This window comes from Athene noctua, chromosome 36, assembly GCF_965140245.1.
Source record: "Athene noctua chromosome 36, bAthNoc1.hap1.1, whole genome shotgun sequence".
NCBI classification, from domain to species: domain Eukaryota; kingdom Metazoa; phylum Chordata; class Aves; order Strigiformes; family Strigidae; genus Athene; species Athene noctua.
In genome coordinates, this window is record NC_134072.1 from 1011912 (window position 1) to 1024172 (window position 12261).

Here is a 12261-nt window from a genome sequence, read left to right on the forward strand (position 1 = left end):
AAAAAATACACCTGGGGGGAGAGGGGGGGGGCTGCACCCCAAAAAAAAAAGGTTCAAGGAGAGATGGGGGGGGCTGCACCCCTGAAAATACACCCGGGGGGAGAGGGGGGGGCTGCACCCCAAAAAAAAAGGTTCAAGGAGAGATGGGGGGGGGCTGCACCCCTGAAAATACACCTGGGGGGAGAGGGGGGGGCTGCACCCCAAAAAAAAAGGTTCAAGGAGAGATGGGGGGGGCTGCACCCCTGAAAATACACCTGGGGGAGAGGGGGGGGGCTGCACCCCAAAAAAAAAGGTTCAAGGAGAGATGGGGGGGGCTGCACCCCTGAAAATACACCTGGGGGGAGTGGGGGGGGCTGCACCCCAAAAAAAAAAGGTTCAAGGAGAGATGGGGGGGGCTGCACCCCTGAAAATACACCCGGGGGGAGAGGGGGGGGGCTGCACCCCAAAAAAAAAGGTTCAAGGAGAGATGGGGGGGGCTGCACCCCTGAAAATACACCTGGGGGGAGTGGGGGGGGCTGCACCCCAAAAAAAAAAGGTTCAAGGAGAGATGGGGGGGGCTGCACCCCAAAAATACACCTGGGGGGAGAGGGGGGGGCTGCACCCCAAAAAAAAAGGTTCAAGGAGAGATGGGGGGGGCTGCACCCCTGAAAATACACCTGGGGGGAGTGGGGGGGGGCTGCACCCCAAAAAAAAAAGGTTCAAGGAGAGATGGGGGGGGCTGCACCCCTGAAAATACACCTGGGGGGAGAGGGGGGGGGCTGCACCCAAAAAAAAAAGGTTCAAGGAGAGATGGGGGGGGCTGCACCCCTGAAAATACACCTGGGGGGAGTGGGGGGGGGCTGCACCCCAAAAAAAAAAGGTTCAAGGAGAGATGGGGGGGGCTGCACCCCTGAAAATACACCCGGGGGGAGAGGGGGGGGGCTGCACCCCAAAAAAAAAAGGTTCAAGGAGAGATGGGGGGGGCTGCACCCCTGAAAATACACCTGGGGGGAGAGGGGGGGGCTGCACCCCAAAAAAAAAGGTTCAAGGAGAGATGGGGGGGGCTGCACCCCTGAAAATACACCTGGGGGGAGTGGGGGGGGGCTGCACCCCAAAAAATACACCCGGGGGAGATGGGGGGGGCTGCACCCCAAAAAAAAAAGGTTCAAGGAGAGATGGGGGGGGCTGCACCCCTGAAAATACACCTGGGGGGAGTGGGGGGGGGCTGCACCCCAAAAAATACACCCGGGGGGAGTGGGGGGGGGGCTGCACCCCAAAAAAAAAAAGGTTCAAGGAGAGATGGGGGGGGCTGCACCCCTGAAAATACACCCGGGGGGAGAGGGGGGGGCTGCACCCCAAAAAAAAAAGGTTCAAGGAGAGATGGGGGGGGCTGCACCCCTGAAAATACACCTGGGGGGAGAGGGGGGGGGGCTGCACCCCAAAAAAAAAAGGTTCAAGGAGAGACGGGGGGGGCTGCACCCCTGAAAATACACCTGGGGGGAGTGGGGGGGGGCTGCACCCCAAAAAAAAAAGGTTCAAGGAGAGATGGGGGGGGCTGCACCCCTGAAAATACACCCGGGGGGAGTGGGGGGGGGGTGCACCCCAAAAAAATACACCCGGGGGGAGAGGGGGGGGGCTGCACCCCAAAAAATACACCCAGGGGGAGATGGGGGGGCTGCACCCCAAAAATACACCCGGGGGGAGGCTGCACCCAAAAAAAAAAAGGTTCAAGGAGAGATGGGGGGGCTGCACCCCTGAAAATACACCTGGGGGGAGAGGGGGGGGGCTGCACCCCAAAAAAAAAGGTTCAAGGAGAGATGGGGGGGGCTGCACCCCTGAAAATACACCTGGGGGGAGTGGGGGGGGGCTGCACCCCAAAAAAAAAGGTTCAAGGAGAGATGGGGGGGGCTGCACCCCTGAAAATACACCTGGGGGGAGAGGGGGGGGCTGCACCCCGAAAAAAAAAGGTTCAAGGAGAGATGGGGGGGGCTGCACCCCTGAAAATACACCTGGGGGGAGTGGGGGGGGGGCTGCACCCCAAAAAAAAAAGGTTCAAGGAGAGATGGGGGGGGCTGCACCCCTGAAAATACACCTGGGGGGAGAGGGGGGGGCTGCACCCTGAAAATACACCTGGGGGGAGAGGGGGGGGCTGCACCCCAAAAAAATGCACCCATAGGGAATCAGGTCGGGGGGACCCCAGGATTTGGGGGGGGACTGGGGTGTTCAGGGGGGACCGAGGGATCTGGGGAGCACCCAGGTGTCTGGGAGGGGGATCCCCAGGAATTTTGGGGGGCACCCGGGTGTCCAGGGGGGACCCCAGCGTTGGGGGGGGCCCCCACAAGTTTGGGGGGGGCACCCAGGCGTGTGGAGGGGGGACCCACAGCCCTCTAGAGGGGACCCCAGCACCGGGGGGGGGACACGGGACTCCCAGGAGTTTTGGGAGGACCCCCAGGAGTTTTGGGGGGACCCCCAAGAGTTTTGGGGGGCACCCAGGTGTCCAGGGGGGACCCCAGCGTTGGGGGGGGCCCCCACAAGTTTGGGGGGGCACCCGGGTGTGTGGAGGGGGGACCCTCAGCCCTCTAGAGGGGACCCCGGCACAGGGGGGGGGACACAGGACTCCCAGGAGTTTTGGGGGGACCCCCAAGAGTTTTGGGGGGCACCCAGGTGTCCAGGGGGGACCCCAGCGTTGGGGGGGGCCCCCACAAGTTTGGGGGGGGCACCCAGGCGTGTGGAGGGGGGACCCACAGCCCTCTAGAGGGGACCCCGGCATCAGGGAGGGGACAGGACGGAGACTCGCCGGCATTTTTGGGGGTCCCCGCCGGGATGTTTTTGGGGTCCGCGGAGATTTGGGGGCCGGGGGGGGGGGGGGGGGGGGGGGGGCGGGGGGGTACCTTCTTCTTGACGAGGGACATGACGCCGATGCGGGTCAGCACCTGCTGCCGCGAGAGCCCCTCCCGGGGGACCCCGTCCGCGAAGGTCTCGGAGCCGTCGGCCCCCGGCTCGCAGAGGTGGCGCATGAAGAGGGACACGTAGGCCCTGGGGGACACGCGCAGGGGCCACCGGCTGCCACCAGGGACCCTGTCCCCAAGGTCCCCACCCCCAGGGGGTGTGTCCCCCCCCGCCCTGTCCCCAGGGACCCTCCTGTCTCCATTCCTAAAGTCTCTGTCCCCAAGGTCCCCTGTCCCCATCCCCAGTGTCCCCTGTCTCCCTCCCTCAAGTCTCTGTCCCCAGGGTCCCTGTCCCCAAGGTCCCCACCCCCAGGGTGTCCCCCCTCCCCTGTCCCCAGGGACCCCCCTGTCTCCATCCCTGAAGTCCCTGTCCCCAGGGTCCCTGTCCCCAGGGTCCTTCCTGTCCCCCTCCCTCAAGTCTTTGTCCCCAGAGTCCCCTGTCCCCAATGTCCCCATCCCCAGTGTCCCCTGTCTCCCTCCCTCAAGTCCCTGTCCCCAAAGTCCCCTGTCCCTAAAGTCTCCGTCCCCAGAGTCCATGTCCCCAGGGTCCCTGTCCCCAAGGTCCCCACCCCCAGGGTCCCCCCCCCTGTCCCCAGGGACCCCCCTGTCTCCATTCCTAAAGTCCCTGTCCCCAAGATCCCCTGTCCCCAAGGTCCCCGTCCCCAGTGTCCCTGTCCCCCTCCCTCAAGCCTTTGTCCCCAGAGTCCCCTGTCCCCAAGGTCCCCGTCCCCAGTGTCCCCTGTCTCCCTCCCTCAAGTCCTTGTCCCCAAGGTCCCCTGTCCCTAAAGTCTCTGTCCCCATTCCTGAAGTCCCTGTCCCCAAGGTCACCTGTCCCTAAAGTCTCTGTCCCCAGAGTCCATGTCCCCACGGTCCCTGTCCCCAAGGTCCCCCCTGTCCCCCTCCCTCAAGCCTTTGTCCCCAGAGTCCCCTGTCCCCATCCCCAGTGTCCCCTGTCTCCCTCCCTCAAGTCTCTGTCCCCAAGGTCCCCTGTCCCTAAAGTCTCTGTCCCCAGGGTCCCTGTCCCCAGGGTCCCTGTCCCCAAGGTCCCCACCTCCAGGATCACTCCTGTCCCCTGCCCCTAAAGTCTCTGTCCCCAGAGTCCCTGTCCCCATCCCTGAAGTCCCTGTCCCCAAGGTCCCCACCTGCAGGGTCCCCCCTGTCCCCAAGGACCCCCTTGTCCCCATCCCTAAAGTCTGTCCCCAAAGTCCCTGTCCCCAGGGTCCCCTGTCCCTAAAGTCCCTGTCCCCAGGGTCCCTTGTCCCTGTCCTCAAGCTCTTGTCCAGGATCCCCTGTCCCCAAGGTCCCTGTCCCCACAGTCCCCTGTCCCTGTCCTCTTGTCCCCATAGATCCTGTCCCCATTGTCCCTTGTCCCCATAAATCCCCCGTCCCCACAGTCCCTGTCCCCAAGGTCCCTGACCTCAGGGTCCTTTGTCCCCACAGTCCTTGTTGCCCTGTCCCCAGTGTCCCTTGTCCCCACAGACCCCATCCCCAGTGTCCCCTGTCCCCAAGGTCCTTGTCCCCAGTGTCCCCTGTCTCTGTCCTCAAGCTCCTGTCCCCACACACCCCCTCTCCAGTGTCCCCTGTCCCCAAGGTCCCTGTCCCTGTCCTCCTGTCCCCATAGATCCTGTCCCCATTGTCCCTTGTCCCCATAAATCCCTGTCCCCACAGTCCCTGTCCCCAAGGTCCCTGTCCTCAGGATCCTCTGTCCCCACACACCCCATCCCCAGTGTCCCCTGTCCCCAAGGTCCTTGTCCCCAGCGTCCCCTGTCCCTGTCCTCAAGCTCTTGTCCCCATAAACCCTCAACCCCAGTGTCCCCGTCCCCAGTGTCCCCAGTGTCCCCGATGTCCCCGTGCCATCAGCCCGTCCCCTCGTCACAGCGCCTGTCCCGGGCTGTGCCAGCTCCGGCCGGGTCCTGCCACCGCTCTGGCGTCCCCTGAGCCAGACACCGGCCCCCCCCGAGGGGACACGGGGACCCCCGAGGGGGGGTGACTCTGTGTCGGGGTGAGGGGGACACGGGCTCGTCCGGTCCCCAGGAAAACCGACAGCGGTGGCGCTCGGCTGAGTAAGGGCTCATCACGCGGCACGGGGACACGGGGGGACACCGGGGGGACAACGGGGACAACGGGGGGACAATGGGGACACTGAGGGGACAACAGGGACATGGGGGGACAACGGGGGGACAATGGGGACAACGGGGACAACAGGGGGACAACGGGGACATGGGGGGACAACGGGGGGACAATAGGGGGACAACGGGGACATGGGGGGACAACGGGGGACACAATGGGTACATGGGGGGACACTGAGGACATGGGGGACAACGGGGACACTGGGGGGACAACGGGGGACAAGGGGGACATGGGGGGACAACGGGGACACTGGGGGGACAACAGGGGGACAAGGGGGACATGGGGGGACAACGGGGACTTGGGGGGACAATGGGGGGACAATGGGGGGACAACGGGTACACAGGGGACAAGGGGGGACACTGGGGACATGGGGGGGACAACAGGGACATGGGGGGTACAATGGTGGGACAATGGGGACATGGGGGCACAACGGGGACACGGGGGGACACGGGGGGACACCAGGGACATGGGGGGACAACGGGGACGTGGGGGGACAACGGGGACGTGGGGGGGACAACAGGGACACGGGGAGACAACGGGTACATCGGGGGACATGGGGGGGACATGGGGGGACAACGGGGACACGGTGGAGACCTGGGGACATAAGGACATGGTGACAAACAGGGCCATGGGGACACTATGGGCATGGGGGGGCATAGGGGGACAGAGGGGACAATAAAACACGGGGACACAAGGAGGGATGTGGGGACACACATGGGGACACACAAGGGACACATGGGGACAAAGACATGGGGACACGGGGGACATGGGGATGACCTGAGGACACACATGGGGACATAAGGACAAGGGACAATGGGGACACGGGGGGACAATGGAAGATGGGGACACGCAGGGACAAAAGGGACAATAAAACATGGGGGACACGTGGGGACACACATGGGGACATGGGGGACGTGGGGACGAGGACACAAGGACATAGGGGACACTCGAGGACACAGGGACACCCCCCCCATCCTGCCCCACCTGTGCCAGTGCCACCACCTGTCCCTGGTGTCACCACCTGTCCCTGGTGTCACCTGTCCCCAATGCAACCGCCTGTCCCTGATGCCACCGCCTGTGCCCAGTGTCACCACCTGTCCCAATGTCACCTCCCGTCCCCAGTGTCACCACCTGTCACCGGTGTCACCCCATGTCCCTAGTGCCACATCCTGTCCCCAGTGTCACCGCCTGTCCCTGGTGTCACCACCTGTCCCCAATGCCACCCCCTGTTCCCAGTGTCACCCCCTGGCCCCGATGTCACTGACTGTCCTCAATGCCACTGCCTGTCCCTAGTGCCCCTCCCTGTCCCCAGTGTCACCTCCTGTCCCCAGTGTCACCCCATCCCCAGTGTCACCCCTTGTCCCCAGTGTCACTGTCTGTCCCTAGTCCCATCCCCTGTCCCCAGTGCCACCCCCTGTCCCTCCTGTCACCCCCTGTCCCCGACGTCACCCCCTGTCTCCAGTGTCACCCTGTCCCCGGTGTCCCCCTCTCCCTGGTGTCCCCCTGTCCCCAATGTCCCCCTCTCCCCGGTGTCGCCCTGTCCCGGATGTCCCCCTGTCCCCCGTGCCACCCCATCCCCAGTGTCCCCCTGTCCCCGATGTCCCCCTGTCCCTGGTGTCCCCCTCTCCCTGATGTCCCCCTGTCCCCAGTGCCACCCTGTCCCCAGTGTCCCCCTGTCCCCAGTGCCACCCTGTCCCTGATGTCCCTGTCCCCAGTGCCACCCTGTCCCCAGTGCTACCCTGTCCCCAGTGCCACCCCCTGTCCCCCATGTCCCCCTGTCCCTGGTGCCACCCTATCCCCAGTGCCACCCCCTGTCCCCAGTGTCCCCCTGTCCCCGATGTCCCCCTCTCCCCGATGCCTCCCTGTCCCCAGTGCCACCCTGTCCCCAATGTCCCTGTCCCCAGTGCCACCCTGTCCCCAGTGCCACCCTGTCCCCAGTGTCCCCCTGTCCCCAGTGCCACCCCGTCCCCGATGTCCCTGCCCCAGTGTGTCCCTGTCCCCAGTGCCACCCCGTCCCCGATGTCCCCCCGTCCCCGATGTCCCTGCCCCAGTGTCCCCCTGTCCCCAGTGCCACCCCGTCCCCGATGTCCCTGTCCCCAATGCCACCCCGTCCCCGATGTCCCTGTCCCCGGTGCCACCCCGTCCCCGATGTCCCTGTCCCCGATGTCCCCCCGTCCCCGGTGTCACCTACTTGAACTCCTTCTCGGTTTTGCCGCGCAGGTCGCGCACGAGCCACTGGGAGGTGAAGGCGTCCTGGGGGGGCATCCCCCAGCGCATCACCGCGTTCAGGAAGGCCTTGCGCTGCCGCGTGTTGAACCCCAAAACCTGCGGGGGGGCCCGGGGGGGTCACGGGGCTCCGGGAGCCAAGGGGGGGGGGCACGGGGGGTGGGGGGACCCCCGGACAAGGCAGGGGGGACATGGGGACATCGAGGGGGGGTGTGGGGGGTGTGGGTGTGCAGGGGGGACACCTGGTGTTGGAGGGGGGGGGGGGAATGGGGGTGTTTGGGGGGGACACTCAGACATGGGGGGGGACCCCAAAATATGGGGTGGGTACCCCAGAATATGGAGGCGGGGGGGTCGCATTAGTTGGGGGGACCCAGATGTCTGGGGAGGGACATGGGTGAAGGGGGGGGGATGTGGGTGTTTGGGGGGGGTCGGGGGGGGGGGGGGGGGACACTCAGATATGGGGGGGGACCCCAGAATATGTGGGGGGACACCCCAAAATATGGGAGGGGGTCGCATTAGTTGGGGGGACCCAGATGTCCGGGGGGGGACACATGGGTGAAGGGGGGGGGATGTGGGTGTTTGGGGGGGTCGTGGGTGTTTGGGGGGGGTCATGGGGGGGGGGACACACTCAGATATGGGGGGGGACCCCAGAATATGTAGGGGGACACCCCAAAATATGGGAGGGGGTCACATTAGTTGGGGGGACCCAGATGTCCGGGGGGGGGGACATGGGTGAAGGGGGGGGGATGTGGGTGTTTGGGGGGGTCGTGGGTGTTTGGGGGGGGTCATGGGGGGGGGGGAACACCCCAGAATATGTGGGGGGACACCCCAAAATATGGGAGGGGGTCGCATTAGTTTGGGGGACACAGGTGTCTGGGGGGGCAACATGGGTGAGGGGCTGGGGGGGGGATGTGGGTGTGCAGGGGGTACCCCTGGGGTGGGGGGGGGCACGTGGGTGTTTGGGGGGGTCGTGGGTGGGTGGGGGGACCCAGATGCCCCGGGGGGGGGGGCACATGGTGGGGGGGGGGGGGGTACCCCAGTGTGGGACACACACACACACACGGGTGTCGGGGGGGGGTCATGGGTGCCGCTCCCCGGTATTGGGGTAACCCCCCCTGGTGTTGAGGTGCCCCCCCCGGTATTGGGGTGTCCCCCCCCGCTATTGGGGTGCCCCCCCCGGGGGTCCCCACCTCGATGTTGCCGCCCACCCGGGCCAGCAGCGGGGGGAGGGGTTTGTCCTTCTCGTTCCGCAGCTGCCGCTTGGACTGACGCCGGCCTGGGGGGGGGCGAAGGGGGGGGTCAGCACCCACCCCCAGCACCCCGACACCCCCCCCGGGGCACCCTGACCCCCCCTGGGGCACCCTGACCCCCCCTCGGGGCACCCTGACACCCCCCCAGGACACCCTGACCCCCCCCCGGGGCACCCTGACCCCCCCCGGGGCACCCTGACCCCCCCCCAGGATACCCTGACCCCCCCCAGGGCACCCTGACCCCCCCCGGGGCACCCTGACCCCCCCTAGGGCACCCTGACACCCCCCCAGGATACCCTGACCCCCCCCCGGGGCACCCTGACCCCCCCCGGGGCACCCTGACCCCCCCTAGGGCACCCTGACACCCCCCCAGGATACCCTGACCCCCCCCCGGGGCACCCTGACCCCCCCTAGGGCACCCTGACACCCCCCGGGGCACCCTGACCCCCCCCTAGGATACCCTGACCCCCCCCCGGGGCACCCTGACACCCCCCAGGGTCCTTCAGTGTCACTCTGGGGCTCAGGGGGACAGAGGGGACACGGTGGGTCAGAGAGGGGACACGGGGGGGGGGACACAGGGACACACACAGGGGACACGGGGGGGGGGACATGGGGACACAGAGGGGACATGGGGGGGGACACAGGGACACAGAGGGGACACGGGGACACAGAGGGGACATGGGGGGGACAGAGAGGGGACAGGGGGGGCATGGAGGGGACAGGGGGACACAGAGGGGACAGGAAGGGACATAGAGAGGGACACAAGGGACACAGAGGGGACAGAGGACATGAGGGGACAAAAAGGGGACATGGGGGACACGGGGGGGGCACAAGAGACATGGGGAGGACACGAGGGGACACAAGGGGACACATGGGACAGGGGAGGACAGAGAGGGGACATGGGGACACAAAAGGGACATGAGGGGACACAGAGGGGACAAGGGGGACACATGGGGGGGACACGAGGGGACACAAGGGACAGGGGAGGACAGAGAGGGGACATGGGGACACAAAAGGGACATGAGGGGACACAGAGGGGACAAGGGGGACACATGGGGGGGACACGAGGGGACACAAGGGACAGGGGAGGACAGAGAGGGGACATGGGGACACAAAAGGGACATGAGGGGACACAAAGGGGACAAGGGGACACACGGGGGGGACACAAGAGACATGGGAGGGTCACGAGGGGACACGAGGGGACAAGGGGGGACGGGGCTGAGAGAGGGGACACGGGGGGGGGACGTGAGGGGGACACGGAGGGACACCGAGAGAACTTGGGGGGACAGAGGGGACTCGGGGACACCCAGGGGGGACACGGGGGGACACCCAGAGGGGACTCGGGGACCCCCGGGGGGGCGCGGGGGCCACTCACCCTCCGGCCGCTCGTCGAAGTCCTCGTCCTCCTCCTCGGAGCCCACCGAGTACTCGGACTGGTTGTCTGGGGGGGGCCGTCAGCACCGGGGACCCCCCGCACCCCCAAACACCCCCGCACCCCCAAACACCCCCGTACCCCCAAACACCCCCGAACCCCCAAACAGCCCCTGTACCCCCAAACACCCCCGTACCCCCAAACAGCCCCCCCGTACCCCCAAACAGCCCCTGTACCCCCAAACACCCCCGTACCCCCAAACAGCCCCTGTACCCCCAAACAGCCCCTGTACCCCCAAACACCCCCGAACCCCCAAACAGCCCCCCCGTACCCCCAAACAGCCCCCGTACCCCCAAACACCCCCTGTACCCCCAAACACCCCCGTACCCCCAAACACCCCCCGTACCCCCAAACACCCCCTGTACCCCCAAACAGCCCCCCCGTACCCCCAAACAGCCCCCCCGCACCCCCAAACACCCCCCGTACCCCCAAACAGACCCCCCGCACCCCCAAACAGCCCCCCCGTACCCCCAAACACCCCCCAGCACCCCTGAACACCCCAAAACACCAAAAATCTCCCAAGGAACATCCCAGTCACCTCCCAGTGCTCCCAGTAACTCCCAGTGCTCTCAAGGAACACCCCAGTCACCTCCCAGTGCTCCCAGTAACTCCCAGTGCTCTCAAGGAACACCCCAGTCACCTCCCAGTGCTCCCAGTAACTCCCAGTGCTCCCAAGGAACACCCCAGTCACCTCCCAGTGCTCCCAGTAACTCCCAGTGCTCCCAAGGAACACCCCAGTCACCTCCCAGTGCTCCCAGTAACTCCCAGTGCTCTCAAGGAACACCCCAGTCACCTCCCAGTGCTCCCAGTAACTCCCAGTGCTCCCAAGGAACATCCCAGTCACCTCCCAGTGCTCCCAGTAACTCCCAGTGCTCCCAAGGAACATCCCAGTCACCTCCCAGTGCTCCCAGTAACCCCCAGTGCTCTCAAGGAACACCCCAGTCACCTCCCAGTGCTCCCAGTAACTCCCAGTGCTCTCAAGGAACACCCCAGTCACCTCCCAGTGCTCCCAGTAACTCCCAGTGCTCTCAAGGAACACCCCAGTCACCTCCCAGTGCTCCCAGTAACTCCCAGTGCTCCCAAGGAACACCCCAGTCACCTCCCAGTGCTCCCAGTAACTCCCAGTGCTCCCAAGGAACACCCCAGTCACCTCCCAGTGCTCCCAGTAACTCCCAGTGCTCTCAAGGAACACCCCAGTCACCTCCCAGTGCTCCCAGTAACTCCCAGTGCTCTCAAGGAACACCCCAGTCACCTCCCAGTGCTCCCAGTAACTCCCAGTGCTCTCAAGGAACACCCCAGTCACCTCCCAGTGCTCCCAGTAACTCCCAGTGCTCTTAAGGAACATCCCAGTCACCTCCCAGTGCTCCCAGTAACTCCCAGTGCTCGCAAGGAACATCCCAGTCACCTCCCAGTGCTCCCAGTAACTCCCAGTGCCTCCCAGTACCTTCCCAGTGCCTCCTAGTGCCTTCCCAGTGCCTCCCAGTGCCTTCCAGTGCCTCCCAGTACCTTCCCTGTGCCTCCCAGTACCTTCCCAGTGCCTCCTAGTGCCTTCCCAGTGCCTCCCAGTACCTCCCAGTGCCTCCTAGTACCTTCCCAGTACCTCCCAGTACCTTCCCAGTGCCTCCCAGTACCTTCCCAGTGTCTCCTAGTGCCTCCCCAGTGCCTCCTAGTACCTTCCCAGTGCCTCCCAGTGCCTTCCCAGTGCCTCCCAGTACCTTCCCAATACCTCCTAGTACCTTCCCAGTGCCTTCCAGTGCCTTCCCAGTACCTCCCAGTGCCTCCCAGTACCTTCCCAATACCTCCTAGTACCTTCCCAGTGCCTTCCAGTACCTTCCCAGTACCTCCCAGTGCCTTCCCAGTGCCTCCCAGTACCTTCCCAATACCTCCTAGTACCTTCCCAGTGCCTTCCAGTGCCTTCCCAGTACCTCCCAGTGCCTTCCCAGTGCCTCCCAGTACCTTCCCAATACCTCCTAGTACCTTCCCAGTGCCTTCCAGTACCTTCCCAGTACCTCCCAGTGCCTTCCCAGTGCCTCCCAGTACCTTCCCAATACCTCCTAGTACCTTCCCAGTGCCTTCCAGTACCTTCCCAGTACCTCCCAGTGCCTTCCCAGTGCCTCCCAGTACCTCCCAGTGCCTCCTAGTACCTTCCCAGTACCTTCCCAGTGCCTCCCAGTACCTTCCCTGTGCCTCCCAGTGCCTCCCCAGTGCCTCTCAGTACCTTCCCAGTGCCTCCCAGTACCTACCCAGTGTCTCCTAGTACCTTCCCAGTGCCTCCCAGTACCTTCCCAGTGCTTCC

General features: G+C 65.3%; 1 protein-coding gene across 1 annotated transcript in view; it reads right to left on the reverse strand.

The window, feature by feature from the left end:
- Positions 1–12261, reverse strand: part of LOC141972858 (chromodomain-helicase-DNA-binding protein 3-like) — an 81127-nt gene that overhangs the window by 15900 nt on the left and 52966 nt on the right. Inside the window, 4 exon segments of the mRNA XM_074930895.1 lie at positions 2871–3015; positions 7249–7382; positions 8474–8559; positions 9909–9974. Coding sequence (XP_074786996.1) covers positions 2871–3015; positions 7249–7382; positions 8474–8559; positions 9909–9974 — 431 coding nt within the window.